Source organism: Coloeus monedula, assembly GCF_965178545.1.
Source record: "Coloeus monedula genome assembly, chromosome: 11".
Lineage (NCBI taxonomy): Eukaryota > Metazoa > Chordata > Aves > Passeriformes > Corvidae > Coloeus > Coloeus monedula.
The window spans coordinates 5,331,163-5,349,752 of record NC_138791.1 but is presented as its reverse complement, the minus strand read 5'-3'; the positions used below and the strand labels follow the sequence as shown (position 1 = coordinate 5,349,752).

The 18,590-nt window shown below is 43.2% G+C and overlaps 1 protein-coding gene across 1 annotated transcript in view; it reads right to left on the bottom strand.

The window, feature by feature from the left end:
* Positions 1-18,313, bottom strand: part of SFMBT1 (Scm like with four mbt domains 1) — a gene marked incomplete at its 3' end in the record, with an annotated part of 30,536 nt that extends 12,223 nt beyond the window's left edge. The window contains exons 1-9 of the mRNA XM_082288617.1: positions 18,205-18,313; positions 11,848-11,942; positions 7,007-7,247; positions 6,569-6,657; positions 5,399-5,645; positions 4,596-4,693; positions 3,740-3,841; positions 2,705-2,855; positions 793-875 (exon numbers count right to left, since the gene is read on the bottom strand). Coding sequence (XP_082144743.1) covers positions 793-875; positions 2,705-2,855; positions 3,740-3,841; positions 4,596-4,693; positions 5,399-5,645; positions 6,569-6,657; positions 7,007-7,247; positions 11,848-11,942; positions 18,205-18,232 — 1,134 coding nt within the window. The 5' untranslated portion in view covers positions 18,233-18,313. The remainder of the gene's footprint in view (positions 1-792; positions 876-2,704; positions 2,856-3,739; positions 3,842-4,595; positions 4,694-5,398; positions 5,646-6,568; positions 6,658-7,006; positions 7,248-11,847; positions 11,943-18,204) is intronic.
* Between the last annotated feature and the right edge of the window lie 277 nt (positions 18,314-18,590).

Genomic DNA, 18,590 nt, shown 5'->3' with positions numbered 1-18,590 from the left:
TAAGGTCTATTAAAAGGCCCTGTTTCCACAGTTACAGGAGTGCCAACGACTGATGCTGTTCTATGTCTCTTCCACGGACTCTTACACATCTCAATTTCACAAAACAAACATTTATTTCCAGTCTGCTTTATCACAACTGAAGGTCCACTGCTTCCTTATCTAGGAAGCTGGCATGCAGCTACTTCAGTTCACACTCATTTATAGTCTCTTATCTCTCCTGCTTCCTGAGTTACCAAAGGTAAGGTGTTAAGGTATTCAAATGTGTTCAGAGGAGGACAACAAAGCTGGTGAAAGGGCTAAAGGAATGCCCTGTGAGGAGCAGCTCAGGACCCTGGGTTTGTCCAGCTGGAGAAAAGGAGGATGAGGAGTGACCTCACTGTTCCCTGCAGCTTCCAGAGGAGGGGAAGTGGAGAGGGAGGTGCTGATCTCCAGCGACAGGACCTGTGGGAATGGTTCCAAGCTGTGTCAGGGCAGGTTCAGACTTGGCACTGCGCAGCACTTCTTTACTGAGAGGGTGGTCAAACACTGGAACAGGCTTCCCAGAGAGGTGCTCAAAGCTCCATCTCTGTCAGTGCCTTGGACAACACCCTTAACAAGCTTTAACTTTTGGTCAGCCCTGAAGAGGCTCAGGCATTGGACTGGATAATTGATCACTGCAGGTTCCTTCCAACTGAAATATTCTATTTGACTTGGAAAGGAAACTGAAGTAAAAAACATGCAAAAGGTTCTTCTCCCTGTAATGAAGAGTAGCAGTCAGGCAGCAGAGGAGATGTTCCTGCAGGAGAAGCTTACCGAAGGGAAACAGCTCTGGGGAGCCGCCTCAGCACCGCACTGTTTGAGGTAGTCAGCCCAGTCAAAGTCCTGCCCAGGGTAACCTAGGAGAGCAAAGAGCCCAGGGTTAGAGTTTAACAGCTGAGACTCATTTCAAACCCACCTGACACAGAGCACTGAGATCTGTTTGGGTCACTCAGGTTTGTGAGCTGACTTAGGGCTTCAGCGAGCCATGTGAGGTCAGATCACTCCAACCTGAATCATCAATCTGCCAAGCAGACAAGGGCAGCAACTGAAACATGGGAAAGCAGTTTCACCCTTTTCACAGAGTACAGGTGAAATTCAGGAAAAATTTCTGCAATTGCTGTTGTGTCAGCTCTGAAACGATTTTTTTAAAACAGAGCACTCAAAATGTGCACAATATCAACATGCTACTCTCTCAAAGACATGTTAAATACTAAGTCGTTAAAGAGAGCAGTTAGATGTGCCAAGAGCCTCATCAAGTCTGATAACAGCTGTAGATTTGCACACGTTTGAAGGGAAGTGTCTTAACAAGGAGTCCATCAGGAGACAGAGCATCCCTTCAAGGAAAATTAAATTCTTCTTGGGGGAAATACTTGGTTTCCCCGTGATCTAACAAAAAACTGAAGGAAAAGGGGCACAGAAGTGTGCTGCCATGTCAGTTTGAGGCTGGCAATAAATTAGCAAGGACAAAAGTGCTGCACTTATTCCAGTCCTCTTAAAGGGAAACCTGTGACAACAGTTTTAAGAAATCAAAATTTCAAACTCAGTCTAAGGATATAGCATTAACATGACAATCTAAAATCGTAGAGAGCCATAAAGTTTCCCCCATGCCTCCTTTTCTCCAGGCTGAGCCCCCACAGTTCCCTCAGCTGCTCCTCACAGGACTTGTGCTCCAGACCCTTCCCCAGCTCCATTCCCTTCTCTGGACATGCTCCAGCCCCTCAATGTCTGTCTTGTAGTGAGAGGCCCAAAATGGAAGGCCAGGGTTTGAGGAGTGACCTCACCAGTCCAACCTAAATTATTCTGTGACTCTTCTCCTCAGAAAGGGCTGAACCACAGAAGGACTTAATTATTCATTTTTCTCAGTTTTACCAGTGCCAGTAGGGCTTTTGAAACCTCACACAATTCAGAATGCCCACTATGTCCAGGAGGATGAGAACACAAAATCTTTGTCAGCTTCAGTAACATGACTATAAAGAGAGATTTCACTTTTCACATGCAAAATTCTAGCAAATGCTGGTCAGGCAGAGCTACTTTCCATACCTTATGCAAGGAAAGGCAGGAGACAAACACCCTATGGTCTCTGCTCCTCTGATATAAGGAGCAGCAAAAACAAAACATTCTGAATTGTGAGGTGGCAAATAAGAGAACAGAGGCCCAGGTTTTACAATACCATTGACATTTCTAGTTTGAGAAAATGAATAAATATTTTAGCAGTGCAGGAACACTACCCTATTCCCTTATGTCCTGAAGCAATGTTTCAGCAAACTGCAACAGTGCCTGATAGGTCCTTGGTAAAAAAAATAGTTCATTAACTTCTGAGTGATAAGATAGCCTAAAAATATTATAAAATATTGGATAACACTGTTCCATTCTAACCAGAAGCAAAAATCCAATGCAAATACTACTGGCTTCCGATATCATGTTAATTAAGGCTGAAACCAACATTTCTTTCAGCTCTGGAACACTCACTCCATTCCTTCCAGTGTTCAGGCTTTCATACATGACCAGCATCCTCAGCCTCTCTCACCTTCCCAAATCCAGGCTCATGCCTGGGAACCTTCGGTTCCCCTAACTCAAACCTCCTGATTTTCAGAACTGGATCTTTCTTGTGCTGCTACGTGCAGTTGTTTTGCCCAAGTGTTGTTCTGAGCTGAGGGGTGAGCAGGAGGAGGCTGCACAGATGTACCTGGGGGGGGGCTGAGGTGCAGTCCGTTCTTCAGGCTCCACTGCACGGGGAAGATGCCGGCGCTGTTGACGTGACAAACGTAGCGCTGGCCGGTCGCACGCTCGGGTCTCAAGTCATCGATTTCTATCATGAAATATTTGTCATTGTACACCTGGAGTCAGCCAAAAGAGAACCACAGGCTCTTATGAGAGGCACATTCTGATCCACGGCTCCTTCTCCCCCATTTTAATAAGGTTGTTAAACAGCAATACTGCCTGATGGAAATCCTTTACCTCGAAATATTGTGAGGTTACAAAAAAATAAAATTAAAAGAATCTCTTGGATTCATAAACCAGCAGACTCATCTGCGTTATCCAGAAACTTAACAAATACAAATAATAAAACTTAGTGTCTGAGCCCTTAAAAGACAAGGTGATCACGTGCTTTAGGAAAATTTCTCATGAAAAATGCACAGAAATTAATATTTGTGGTCTTCCTGCTATTCTGTAACAACCTGCTTATTTCAACAAGGCTGAACTGTGTCCCAGAATGGACTGTCACAAGTAAACCCACTACAGTCCTGAAGCAAATAAAAGCAGGACAGGCAAATAGCAAGAAAAGTAACACCTGATCATGTTGGAGAGTTTTCGTTTCAACTCTGAAACCCCTTGTTTGGAAATCAGGCCGTCTAAATGTCATATGTACACAGTAATGACGTAACCTTTGCAAAATCAAAACCCCAAAAATCTATCTTCAGATGGATACTCAGATTAAGAGGGATTATTTCCAATTTTAAAAATCTGGGTTTGACAATTTTAGCCATTTGATCTTTTGAACTTGTATCTTTATGGAACTTTTCCCCTCCATTCAAATCCAACGGCTTCACCATCAGCAGTTGTCTTATCAGGCAGCCTCTCCCCTGAGGGAGACACACAAAGTACTTTATTTGAAAACCAGTGCAAGATTTTAAGTTAACCAGTTCATGAGAATTCCCTGAGCATCTAAGAACAGCAGTAGAACTGAATCTTGGCAGGACTAGTTTAAGAACCCTGGTACCTTGAGAACTGTAGCAGGACAGATAACAAATGGAGCCATTGGGTCCACAGCTTCCAGCTTCATGCCTTCAGAGAACGAATGCACTCCGATCACAGGTTTATCCTGAAAAATGACATGTTGCTGTGATTACCTGCCCTCCTCCACCAAAGAGAGATGTACCTCACATAAATCAGCTGAAGAAGGTAAGCTTTTTAAGAGTTTTTTTTAGTTCATTCCAAGAAATCAGCATGTCTGAGCACCAGCAACTTTTCTAAATGGAAGGCCAACAATGCCCCCTGAGACTGACCATTTTTGATGAGTTTTAGGAAATTGAGTCCCTGTGTCCTCTGACATTCTCCACACAGAAGCAAGATTTGATAATACAGAGTGGTCTTGTAAGTCAATAGAAACGTTTTGAGGTTCTTCCCTGTAACTTTTAGCACTCGTCATGAACTGAGAACCATACAGGTCTCCATTTCCAGTCTAACAAAACCCAACAGAACAGGGTTCCTGCTCCACAATTATCTATATCTTGCTCTGTGCATGACCCAACACATTCAAGAGCAACAGCACCTCTGCTTCTACTTATGGGTCCAAACAAAGCTGAGAAAAACGAACTAAGAACCTGAAGGACTAAAACATGTGAACTATGACGACTAAGGACTCACATAACTGTGATGGGTGCATTGTCTAACTTACCAAGAATTGATACCAGCATGATTATTTTTTATTATAATCACATTTTTTAACTAGAGTGAAAAAGGAAATAAATTTTTAAAACCAACAAAACAGGGAAAGAATTTTGGGTGGCTGAATTCCCTGAATCATTTCTCAGGAAAACAGCATTTCCATGGTATCATCCACAGCATTAAACTACCTTAAAAAGATCTGTAGGAACAGATGACTCCTCCTCCTCCTCTTTCACCTTCTTCAGGATCTCTTGCCAATCTGCTTCGCTCCTCAAGGACCTAATGGCTTGAAGAAAAAGAGAGGACAAGAGTTAACAGTCATTTCTCTTCCTCTTTTCCCTCAGAACACAAAACAATAAAGTTTGATTTGTGCCGCTCTAACTGCCAAATTCTTTATCCCAAGGTTTCCCCTCATCAGGAAACATGTAACATCACTAGTAAGCTCATAATCCACCCCTTTGTGTTTCTGCCACTTTCTGCCTCACTCCTCTGATGACCTGCTCTGACACGGACATGCCTGAAAGATATGTCCACCCATCCCAGCCTGTGCCTCCACTTCCATGCACTTGTTCCTTCTTTTAAGGGATATTTTCATATCTTTAAACAGTATCTAAATTAGTCCAGTAGGCTTGAAGGGTCTCAACTGCAAAAGCTCCTGCTGAGCAGCACTCCAAAAGTGTAAGACTTTTGCCACCCCAGGAATACAAACCTACCAAAAATAACCAAATAATGAAGGCAATCCCTTCCTCACTTCGTTCCTTTGCACAAACAGGTGGAAAGTTTTGACAGGCAAAATCACTTAGCAGCTTTTGAATGAGTGGGTGGAAAGTCTTGTAGGACTATTGTACCTTCACCTGCATTTTATTAGGTACAGGACTTGTCAGATCACACTGATTATGTGACCACCACACGCACCCAGGCAAATTCAGAGCACCAAAGCAGCAGCCTCTACCCTCTGATCACCACATACAAGATCTGTGTTTTCAAGTACCTAAAGGTGGTTGCAGGCTGTATCCATGTTGAGCTGCCCAACCCACTTGGTGAAGGAAAGGGTCCAAGTAGAACAGCCACTGGTCAAATTTGTCTGAATCCTCCAGGCCCTCATATCGCAGCTTGAGCCTCCCACCAACATTTTCTACCACAGTGACTATCCAGGCTTCCAGGGAATCCCGGATGTTTTGCAGTTCCAGTCGGGAGCCAGGTGCGATGAGATCCAATGGATTTTTCCCTCTGTGAAGCTTCAAAAAGAATACAAATTATTCTGTACAACAGAACAAAACAAATGCCATACTTCCACCTCTTTACACACATCCTGTCTGCATAAATAAAGTATGAACACAGAAGCACAGAAATCCATGTCCCTTCCTAACACAAGTCAGAAGTGACAATGTTCAGAATCGCTTGTGTTTGTGTCAGAGCTTCTGCACTGCCTACAGTCACATACTTCACTTAAGTCCTCATTATCATTTTCAGAGACATTATCATTTATATATTCCAGGTTTGAAGGAAACGTGAATAATCTCTTTTTAAAACTGAGTCATCCAGCATACAAAGATGACTAGACAGAAACATACAGACAGAAATGTTAGCTGTAATGAAGATGTCAAAGGCACTTTCCAAAAACCATTATGTTCTGTACTTTACAACCAGAGACTGATATAAGGTTCAAATATTGTTTCAAGTGCAGAGGAGGGGATTAAAATTTGGTTCTTCACTAGCAAAGATGTAATATTTAAGTGAAACAATAACGTGCCCGTTAGTAAAAAATGCCAAAACAAACAATGCAAAGTGAAAGGAGTCAATTGAGAATGGAGACAACACAAAAGCCAGATAAATAAAGCATTATTTTCTCAGAGCTGTATGGAGAAGGAGCAGAATAGGAGGAAGACTGAAACCTTAGGGAGTTTAAAAAGGTCTTTCTTTTGACAGGATTAATGAACAACCCAAACCTGCAGCAACAGACATGTTTCAGGACAACACTATTAAAATTAAATACTGTAAATAGGAAACACTAGAGAGTGGAACTCTAAGGTCAACAGCATATTACAATGCTCCCTAAACTTAAAAAGGGAATTGAACTGACAATCCAAATAAGGATTCCCTTAATGATGAAGGGCAAAACCAAGACAAAACCCAGTATGCAGTTCCTCGCAGCACTTACCCCCTCCAGCAGGTTAGCAGGAGCACTGCATGCCCCCTTCAGCACTCGCTGAAGGAACTCCTCCTGGTCAGGTATCTTGTCCTTGATACCTAAGCAAAGAGTGAAAAGGAAAGACTGTGATTTTTCCTGCCAGATTATTCAGACACAAGATGTTACCACACCTGCCTAATTCATGAGAATCTGCCACACACCGGTAACAACTTAAAGAAACAAAACAAATTAAAAAATTTAAAGGAAATATCAAAGCAGTAGATTTTGGTGGGTGATAGATTAAGATAACCACAAGCCTCTGTCATGGGGTTTCAGGAAAACACAGCAGATACCTTGTCCCCGGCAACAGCACCTGCACACCACAGTAGCTACGCAGGCTGCCTGCCCAGCTGATACAGGACAACAGCACCCTTTGGTGCACCCTCTTTCTGCACACAGAGCTGGTACCTTCAGGCACTTTGAGAATCTTCTTGTTCTGCTGACACCAGCCGATGGGGTGCAGATCAGCTGTCAGGATGTCACACCAGAAGTCGGCCTTGCGGTCCTCGCCGTAGCCATCGTAGCGCAGCAGCAGCAGCTGCCCACACGTGGTGATGATGGTGGCAACCCAGTACGTGTTCTGGTCAGACTTGACAGCGACTTCCAGCTTCATACCAGGGGCAAAACCATTCTGCAAACTTGTATCCACCTGAAGAAGAAGAAGATCATCACATCTGAGCACATCTCAGAAAGTTTGCTGAATACCAGGGGGAACAATTTAGACAAGTTCATTAGCAAAAAAACTCAAACCGAATGCCATCCAGTCTCTTCAGAGAAACAGCTTCATCACGTTATGGAACCCAAACTGGAATGCACACAGAATCATCATTAATGAAATCTTCTTTGCATTTCAGAGTATCTTTTCAAGCTTAAACCAATATCGTGCCATTCATACTTCTGCCCTGAACAATACCTTCCTGCATCACTGAAAGGCTTTCCCACTCACAGCTGGGATGTCAACCTGAGCAAAACTAAAGGCCAAACTCTGCACCACAACTTTGACTTGTTGCATTAAACTGTGTCATTCAAGGTCTTTGGACAAAAAGACCATTTAAAGTACATACACATGCCTTAGGCAACACCATGCTCATCTAAGAAGTCACAAATCTGCACAAACTGCAGAATAAGGATTTTTAACCTCTCTAAAATTAATTTAACCTCTCTAATTTAAAATTAAATTAACCTCTCTAATTAATCCAAGAACCTAAATAATTCTATATGCAGCACTGTTAAATAAACTGCATGGAACATAACCAGTCTGTGTTCTTCACACTTTGACAACAATAAAGCACCAAACACTGGGAGTGCTCTGTGTGTATGTGGGTGTGCTGTGTGCAGGTGACCAATCTGACTGCACAGGATTCAGACAATGAAATGGGAGACTTAAAAGAGAATGCAAACCTTAAGCTTCTCATATCCCTAACTTCTCCTTACTCAAACAATCCCAAAAGAGCAGATGGACCCTGTTCTGATCTATGCTTAATTCCAGGGCATCAGTCCTAATTAAAACTCTGACATGTCAATTCCCCATTCTCAGTTGACTGTAACTGGTGTTTTCTTTCTTTTTTAAGAGGTCCCTTTCCTCTTTGAATCAACTACAAGAAAGGCTTTCAGTATGATGCAGATGGAGCAGATATTTTCTGGGGTATTTATTCCCAGTTCTGCGCTGACAGTTCAGTAACTGCCATAGCTATTATAGTCTCATCAGCCAGCACATATTGGTTTGCTAAAAATAAAACTAAGAGAACTACACCAGAAAGAAAAGCATATGCTTGTGTTAACTGTTCATATCATTCAGGTTAATGCCCTTCACTTGGAGAAATCTCTTCTTTAAAACATAATCAGCAGGACCCAATACCTGCAGGCATTTTGAAGTGGTATTATAGAGGGTGTCTCTCAAAAAAACCAGTTGCCTTGTTGAAGAGATATGCTCAAAAACTTCATGTTCTGATTCCGGAGAGGAAAGCCTCGAGCCCGACGCAGAGTTTGAAGAATTGGGAAATCTGTGCAGCTCCCGATACCCAACCTTTCGACAAAGCCTCCCGGCAGGGAGAGTGGCGTTCAGCAAAACGCAGCGCGGCAGCAGGAGCGTTCCCGGCAGCCAGGCCGCTTCCCGGGAATTCCGCGCAGGCCGAGCCGCTGCCCGCGCCCTCTCCCGGCAGCGCCGCGGGGCCGGTGACAGCACAAGGAGCTGCGGGCTCTGCAGGAGCGCTCCTGGGTCGGCAGGGCAGGCTGGGCACCCCCCAGAGCATCTCCCCTGGAGCAGCGTGGCCGAGAGGGCAGCTTGGTGCTGTCCACAGGGCAAGCTGAGCTGGCCAGGAGCTGTGACCCCAACCCTGTTCCCCCTTTCCCATCAGGTGCTGTCACCCCATTTGTGCCGCTGCACGAGCCAGACCCAGGGATGTGACTCAGCTCAGGGGGGATAAAGAACAGACAAAAAGGATTAAGAGCATGCAAAAACACACAGGAAGTAAAAGTGTTAGATGAAGCTGAAGACCAACTTGATTTTAATGGTCACACACATATAGAAAGAGGCAGAAAGGAATTGAAAACCAGCATTCAACAGTTCTAGACAGAGTGTATTTAGACTTGGGGGGATAACGCTGGCATTCATTACAGCTCCAGGTTTTTGGTAAGTTCTTTTTCCTACTACATTTTATGCCAAACAGTCACTTTGATCTCGATATTGGTTAATTTTTAAAATGCTAACAAATTAAACATTAGAACATACTTAATTTGAGAAGTAGCTTAAATTTTCCAATGTGTCTTACTCGTAGCAACGCAAAACTTTCAGAATTAATATAAGCACACAAATATAAAAAGTCACCTCTCTCATCAGCAAGTCTGGTACTTTGCTGAAACAGTCTGTGTAATCATGGATTACATTTTCTTAACCTGACCATGTATTCTCCTCCAGTGTGAGTTGGGTATTTCTCACCCACAACTCACAATGGGAGCTCACAGTCTCACTACTCCAGTATTTAAAAAGAACCAAACTAAAGCCACACGGTTCCATTTAGAAATGCATTTAAATTAATTAATTTACCATATACGTTCATTTGCTCTTGTGCCAATACTATTCTTCGGCTTAGATTTTTCCACTGTTTTTCTGAGAGTAAAGCTTGTTAGCTCTCCTGACGTTGGATTATAAAAACATGTCACTCTTGAAGTCAAGCAACTGGGACCACAGATTTGAGCTGGAGGGACCACAATCACCAGCACAGCCCCATCAGTGCCTGCAGGCTCTCCACTGAAAATCACTCACCTGATGTATCCTGCAATCACACTAACCTTTTCTCAGTGCTCTGTCATGATGACAGGCTGTCACTCTCCACTGGGAGGCAGTGAGGCTCTCTGCTCCTCCTTTTCCAACACATTACCTTCTAATGGACCGCAGAAACCCCGAGTGTGTGACCTTGCACTCCTGCATTTCTGTAACTGCAAGGCTCTGATATAAATAAACTCCTCCCTCTGCCTGTCAATTCAGTGTCAGCAATAACTTCTCAAAATTTTATGCCAAGCTTTTTACAGAGCAGTCTCCAGATAAATTCTATGGAACTCTGCTAGAAAATGCCCAGTAGTTCCACTCTGAACATCCAGGCATCTATTTCCATGCTCACTGAGGACCCCTCACAGAGGTCCAGGCCCCCAGAGCAGCGGGACAGGGCTGAGCAAAGGGCTGGGCTTTGCTCACACCTCCTCACCAAACCACTCTCCACCACAATGTCACCTCACCAACAAAACTGCACCATGTTCCTCACAGGTAGGGATTAATAACAATGCAAAATGTGGAGGTTTTTTAAACCTAATTCTATTTTTACCAACATGGCCACAGCCACCAGACCTTTGACTTCACACAGCTGAGCTGGTGCAGGTGCAGTGAGTCTTTCAAAGTGTATCTACTGCTGATTAACAAAATGCAGCTACAATATTAATTCAGTTGGCCACTGCTGTAAAGCTGGCATTACAAATAGTTGTATAGTGTCCAAGCTATGATAGCAGGCCTCTTTAACAGAGATCCAGTGAGGTAAATCACACCAAAAGAGACAGACCATTCCTTCTACTACTGTAAAATGCCATTGCTCTGGTTCCATGTTGTGCCCTCAGTGTGGGCTGCATGGACACCACCACTCTAAGCTGGCTCTTGCTACAGCCTCAGTACATCCAGGAAAAATAAAGCAAGCACAGTCCCCTTCCCTTCAGAAATGAGATACCTGAAGTTTTACTTTGACCAAAAAGCTGACAATTCCATCCCAGTGTTCGCAGAGCCTCTGTGAAGTCTGTATTTTCTGCACATCTTTACTACTAACACAACTGACATATTTTAACCGATTATTTAATAGTCTTCATTTCTCCAGGTTACCCTTGGACTCAACATGCTTTGTGATCCTTCACAGACAGACCTCAGTCTGTTTTCCTGCTGATTTAAGTTTCCCCATACTGACAGTCATGGTATTGGACCCAAAAGCACAAGCACCACAGGGTGTCTTCCAAGCAATGTGTCACACACAGTCACCAGCCTGGCACTCGGGAAGGTGCTTTAATTGCTGGAAAAGAACCAGCAGGTTTGGACATCAGCTCTGTACAGCTCACCTTCACTGAGGACCCCATACAAGAAGGCAGATTTCACGTTCAAATCTCCCCCAAAGGGACAGTGCTCTCCAGGACTTCACCAACAAACATTTAAGATGTCCAAGGGCAAAGACAAGGGCTTATCAAGACTTCATCCTATTCATTAAGCCTGTGATCAAACAATTATCCTAATCAGTTTTCTAACTACTACAGTCAGGTGTTTGGCAGAGTTGTTATTTTCTCCTTGCCTCTTTGAGGTCTGACATTAAAGCATTCTTTGAGAGCACATTTGAATTCTGCTGTTCAAGAAATATTCTGCCACCAGCTTTCTAAAGCTACTCCTCCATAGCAGTTGTCCAGGAGCAATCACCAAAAGAAGAAAGAGACTGGCTATCCTGAGCTTCTTGAGAAAAACCAAGCTTTTCTTCTGGTGCAGAAAAGACCTTAACTCCTTAGATTTCAGCACTTGTGGGTGGGGTTACCCCGTGCTACATACAGAGAGGAAGACAAGAAACAATAATAAAAAGGTTAAATTCTGCATTTCTCTATAAAAAACACAATTCTAGTTAGTCTTCCAAATTTGAAAGTAGCGACTCATTCAAAGAAACTCTGAACATTTAGTGTATCAAAGAAACGATGCAGGAGACAGTAAGCACACCCACAACTCCCTTACTCACGTGTTTAAAAGATCCATGGGGGGCTGCAGTTGCTCCTGTGTCTTCTAGATACTCATCCCAGTTGAATTCCATTTCTTCCACACTGGAACCAGCATCTGGAAGAGAAGCCAAACTTTTCTAATTCAGCAACTCATTGGCTTAAGTTTCAAGCTACTACAAATCACAGCAAAACCCGCTTCAATTCCAAATGACTGAGTACACAAGGGTGCAGTGAACACATTTCAAGAAATGGACAACACTATTTGGCCTTTCTTTGCATGTAAACAGCACTTTTAAGTAGGCTTGGTCTACAAAACAGTGAAATCCTGAGGATTTCGGTTTATCACAAATTTGCTTAGAACTTGTGACAGGAGAACACAGAGCTCTGTATTTCTATCACCAAATATGAGAGACTCAGAACTCTTGGGACACTGGACTGTTGGTGTTTTAAATTAAAAACCACCCACTAATAACAGATTCGGAAAGAAAGTCTAAAAAAACCTTTGAAATATGACTGTGCTCTTTTTAAATTTAGATAGTATGCATTTAGCTGTTCTAAAACACCAAAAGCAAACAGAGGGATTCAGGGTAGTCCTAAAGAAAACAACTTGAGACATAACTGAAATAAAGACCACTCAACTTGGTCACTTAAAAAGCCCAGCTCCTAAGATGTAACAACTTCTTTAGACCAAGAAAACCTCATTATGGGATGCATTTAAAGCATAAATATGCTAAAACCACTCAAATCACAGTTCAAAACTCACTCAGGCTGTTAGGGAAGCATGCACCTGTAATAAGCCACACTACAGATTAGTCAGATTTTCTGTTATTATTTCCAAGCCTGTCCCCCAGCCCTGGTCTCCCCTTCAGTTCTGGCTTGAGCCACTTCCCTGCTCCTTTCCCATTCCCGTTTTATCTGACATGTACCCACTTAGCTAAAAAGACACCAAACCAGCACGGGGTGGATTTCAAGTCCCCTGTTTAGTTCAGCAGGCAGCCACGTGACATTTTTCCTGCAAGCACACAGTGGGATGGCCAGGGAGGGTCCCAGCCCATGCAAGCAGCATTTTTAATCTCAACACACGAGGTTCAGCTTCAGCAGCAAAACGTGGTGGCAGTGACAGGACACAAGAGCAGAGCTTTCATTTTCAGGCTCAATTCCACCACCTGCACCAGAGCTGTCTTTATGAATGAACAAGGGAGCTTTCCCCCTCTCAGGACCAGGAAACCTGATACCCTGTTTATATTTGAAAACAGAGAAATCTCTGTGTATCACAAGCCCAAGGAGAGCTCAGCAAAGGTTACAGGACACCAGCATTTCCTACACCCCGTGCCTTTCCTAGGACAGGCAGTAACTGATCTTTCAAGCAGCAGCAGTTGGAGTAGGAAACATTACAAATAAAAAAAATGAATTAAGTACCACCATATGCCCTTATCAGACCCCTGGACAGGCTGAAAACCTGCTAAGTAAGCTCTGGGACAGTCCCCAGTCCCGCAATAGAAAGGAGAATATATTTGTGCAAAAGTCTGAGACACGTTAAATAGGCTGAAAACCTACAAGTCTTGAGTTTAAAAGGTTCGTTTTATCTTCAGACTGATGGTTGAGCTCATCTTTGACTTTTCATTGTGACTCTAGGAGTTATCACTTCCCAAAACTTAAAAATGTATATTCAGTTAGCTGTTGTTTGCTGATGACATTATCTGTTTTAAAAGAGGCTCTTATCTCTCCAGAACCCAACTTTGTCTGTTTTTAACTAACCACAGCTGGTTATTTTGGCCTTTCATAAGCCTAAGAGCTCAAAAGATTCAGAGCTTGAATATCACTTTTAAGGGATAATTTTTAACTTACTGAAGAAATGACCTGGAGAAATGAATAAGGAGTTTTATTTAGAAATTTTTTGAGGGAATAAAAGGTTAAGACACAGACTACAGCTGTTTGCAAATTAGGGTGGAGCTGACCAAAGCTTTTGCTGCAAGCCATTCTAAAAAAAACAATTTCATTGCAAAATGTTGTTAAAATAGATTAACATGTCTCAACTCATTTAAACAGAATTTTATTTTTATATGTCCACAAAAATGCTTAAGTTCACAGCTCCAGAACCAAAGTGGGAACAAACATCAGCTCTGGTCAGTCAGACCCAGGAGCGAATTCTAACTTTCGCCCCACCCAACAAAAACCATCTCACCCTTCCCACCAACAATCACCCTGCAGCAACAACCCCACTCCCCTCCAGCCCCAAAAAGGCAGGTCCTGCATGGTCTAACATGTTCCTGTTTGAAGGGAAGCAAAGCAATGTGGCTGCTCTGTGCTTCCCAGGCACTCTGAAAGCCGGCAGCTCCTCCGGGAATGCCACAGGGACCTGGGGCTGTCCCCAGCCCTGCAGCAGCGAGTCCTCAATCCCCGTTATCATCAGATAACTGCCGGAGGGGCAGTTAAGCTCCTTAAATGAGGCACAGGTCACTTCACACACTGAAAGGGTCAATTAGTAACTTATGTTGCCACTTAATTGCTACAAGGAGCTCCCAGGAAAGCCGGTTTGCTGCTGCTCCAGCGACCCTTCGCCTTTAACTGCGGCTAAACCCATTCCCAAGTGGATGGGGACCGCAGGTCCTTTGTCACGCCGCTCACCCACGGGCTCTGCAGCCTGTCCCATACCCCGGAGAGCTCTTTCCTAGCAGGTCTGTGCGGTGCTGAGAAGGGCTCAGATTGCTCTGTACTGCACAGTACCCAGAGCCCACCAGCACAACCAAAAGCTCACTAGAAATCCATTTTTCATCAGAAAAACAAATAAAACTCCCCAGCAAACCAAACCAAGTCATAAATCCATGTCCAACACTCATTTCAAATTTAGTACTCTTCCCGGTTCATTTTAGGGAGTTTCCTTCAGTCAGAGGGATTTTTAAAAACTTCTGCAAAAAGCACCCACAACTTTTTCTGTTTATTCATTCATAAGAGTTGAACTCAGCTTGTGTTCACACTTTACAGAGGTTTTACAATTGAGGTGATCAGCCTCTAACTTCAACCACTGATCCCAGAGCTGGGGAATTTTCCTCCCTTTCAGAGGCTGACACAGCTGAAGGCTGTGCTTAGCTATGGTTTGAACCAGTCTGTTTGCTGCTTCTCACAAACCTGCCACAGCACTCCCGGTTATTTAGCACAGCTCCTGCTGGAGCAATGTGGAGCAGGAAAAACTCACAGAACAAAGCTCCAAGCAAAAATGCAGTATGAGGATTCATAGTGAGAGCAGTAAATTAGCTTTTTAATTGTGGCATGTGGTAGGACTACATAAACAATGAAAAACCTCTGAAATAAGCCTCTCTTTTTCAACATCTGAATGCAGAAGCACTCCAAGAGTGCAACAAAGGACCATCTCTGGTAAGGCTTTCAGAGTCAGAATCCAATCACTTTTCTGGTTTTATTGGCAGGACAGTGGCAGCAGAGCAGGCCCTGCTTAAATCAAGCCTTTAAACTGTTCTGTTGGCATTTTTGCAAGACCCTATTGCACAGCTCCATCCTCACAGGTTAGCAGATCCCTGGAGACACAGGACCAGTTTAATGAAGCCACATTCCTGAGGGGCCATAAGTCTGCATTAAACACTCTGATCAGTCTGAGTTCAGACTGCTCAATAAAACCACAGACATTTACAGCAGAGATTCTTGCTACTGTGAGGAAACTTGCAAATCAGTGTGACAGATGACAACAAGCAAAACCATATTTAATGCATTTTATTCTAAAGCACAATTTATTCATCTAATGCTGCATGAGTGTACATATTTATGCTCTCTCTTTCTCCCCATATCCTTAATTGCTACAAGCCCTAAATGAATTCAGCTTTCCACTATGTGGAGACTTACTTGTCTGTATTAGACAGGATGACTGAGCAGCACATCAGCTCAGAGGTAAAGCACAACTTTGGCAAATGCAGGGGAAGAAACCTGGTGCAATTCCCATATCTCTGGCCTTGTCAGGCAACCAGTTTGTGTCAGAAGAACTTTCAAATCAAGCTAACATTTTACATTTTAAGTAAAATCTGAGAAGCGTCCTACAGAGGTTCTGTAGAGAATGTTCATCCACACTGGATGCGAGAAAATTCTCTGTAAAAATACCAGCAGTTTCCTAGGCAGGTGCATCACTTCCCATTTGTCACTATTTCTACTGGCATTATTGGGAACACTCACTCTTTCTGAATTTTATCACAAATTACATCCTGCTGCTCTCTGATACATACAGGCAGAGAAAGAATATGGAATTATACCATTTAGACTGGAGAATGTAGTGAAATATTAAGGAAGTTAGCCCTTAAAAATATCTGAAATGGAAACAGTCTACGCTAGGCTGTTCTGATCTTTGGATTTGAGCTAAATTCTCACTGCAAATAACTTTCATGCATCTTTAATGTGATTTAGTTGAAGACTGTCACACTGGACGTTTAAGTACATCACAACTGAAGGTCTTGCAGACTTCAGTAAGGCTAACCCAAAGGTTTCTCACCCTGAAATGTAGATATAGTTCAATCTGATTTTAATAACAGTTAATCTTTTTCATCTACACCAGCTGTGAGGCCATGAATAAATAAAGACAGGTTGGAATTTCAGGAGCTGAGAAAGACTGTGACAAGAATCAAAGTTGTGTTTTCCCTCATAGTGCAGGAGAGCACCACAGCCAACAACCCTGAGCTCTGTCTGGGTTCTTGGAGGCAGAAAGCCTGGATGTAAAACCAGAAAAACAGAGGAGAATCTTCAAAAACTGCTGCAAATTATTAAGTGGAAAAAAATGACACCAGTCAAAGAACACGAAGGGAATGTTCCAGCAGTGGCTTGGACTGGTGTAATTCAAAAGCACTTCAGAAAATAGTATTAGAGGGCACAACAAAACCAATGTATTTATGCTTATACAGGCAGCATTTGCTAGGAACTATCTCTGAATGCAAGTAAAGCTCTCATCATTTATTGTTTGCTCTTCACAGCCTCCTGTACTCAAACTTGGCACAAAAGGATGCTCAGGGAAATAGCTGCTGAGTAATTTCAAGCCAGTATCAAACCTTTCCTTAGCTATTCAAAAGCACATAGTGAGAGAGGACTCTGTGACCTGGTGCTTTTTGAGGAAGATGGAAAAATGTCAATAAAGGTTTTAAGATGAGGGATGTGCTATCACAGCCTGTGGACACACCACTGCTGACCATGTAAACAACTCACTGTTCTTCTCCCCTCCTTACACTCTGTGACAGAAGCCAGCAGTTTCCACTAGCCAAGGAAAAAGTATTTGCATGTGCCAGGAGACATTCTACATCCACATCCATGACGCCTTTTCTTGATTATTTGAGGATGTAACATTGACAACAACTTGACTGACTTGCTGTAATTAATAATCAAAAAGCTTATTTCAGCATCATAAAGTAGATGATAGCATTCTCCTAAAAAGCACCATAGATTAAAACTATGTTTAACATTTCTTCAGCAACACTTACAACAATTAGATTTCCATAAAGGAAGTACAAAATTACCAATAGTGAACTGTCCTGTGAGAAGAGCAGTTTGTTGGATAAGTACCAAAGGAAAGTAATACTCTGATAAAATCTTGATCCAATTGTTTACACTGGTAACTACAAATTAAAATTTGCTTTATATAAACTGTAATAGGCAGGGACCTCCTCAAAGAAAAGGACAAGCCATGCCAGGCAAGACAGAAAAGATGGATGGTCCCTACCCCCACACGAGGGTACAATTCCAGAACTGTTTCAGAAAGCTGTTAGTATTCCCAGCCATCCCAGACTAACATTCTTCTTGGCCTGGTGTTCCAACGGGAACCAAAACCTGAGCTGATTTATCGTAATACACCACTCTGCAGCAGGTTAGGAACTGATATCACAAGCCTATCAAAGAGGACACACCAAGGCACTTCAGAAAAACAGAACAGATTACAATGGCAGCAAACAGCTTCAGTTATCTGACTTTCCAAACCAGCAGCACAAGCTTGCCAAAATATTAAGAACAAGATGAACACAAGGACAGAACTAGATACTAACCACTCTGACAGAAAAATGCCTTAAAATAGTAAGTGTTAACACCGCCAAACTTTTCATAAGCCCATCTCACAGTGGTAGCACAAAAAGGAAAGTCACAGCTTCCCAAAAACACAACCACCAAGATGGGTCAGATTTCGGTCTCCCTTAAGCCATGATACACCCTGCTTTGACACAGAGCAGTAACAAACACAGCCATGACAGTGCCACAGCCAGAACCTAACTCAGAATCTGTGAAGCTGGAGTTCCTCCCTGTGCACAGCACCAGGCACGTGCACCATGAGACACTCCCTGTGCTCATCTTTCTTCCACATTTCTAGAATAGTTGGCCAGGGAGCTGGGCTGGACTGTTACCTGCATCATACTGCTGTTCTCCATTCATCTCCACAGGAGCCCAGTGGTTGTTCCCAGCAGCCAGAAGCAGGGGAAGCCAAGGCAGTCACTGTTTGGTGGTCATGAGTCACCTCCTGCCTTCGACAGCAGCCGGGACATTCAAGAAGGGATCCTGGAAAACACCTGAAAGGAACAACTGGTAAGAAAATCTTCATGGGATTTTTAGCTACTTTTAAGATAGAATCCTAGAATGGTTTGGGTTGGAAGGGAACTCAAAGATCATCTCCTTCCAATCCCCTGCCATGGGCAGGGACACCTTCCACTATCCCAGGCTGCTCCAAGCCCTGGCCTTCAACACTTCTGGGATGGGGTAGCCACAGCTTCTCTGGGCAGCCTGTGCCAGGGCC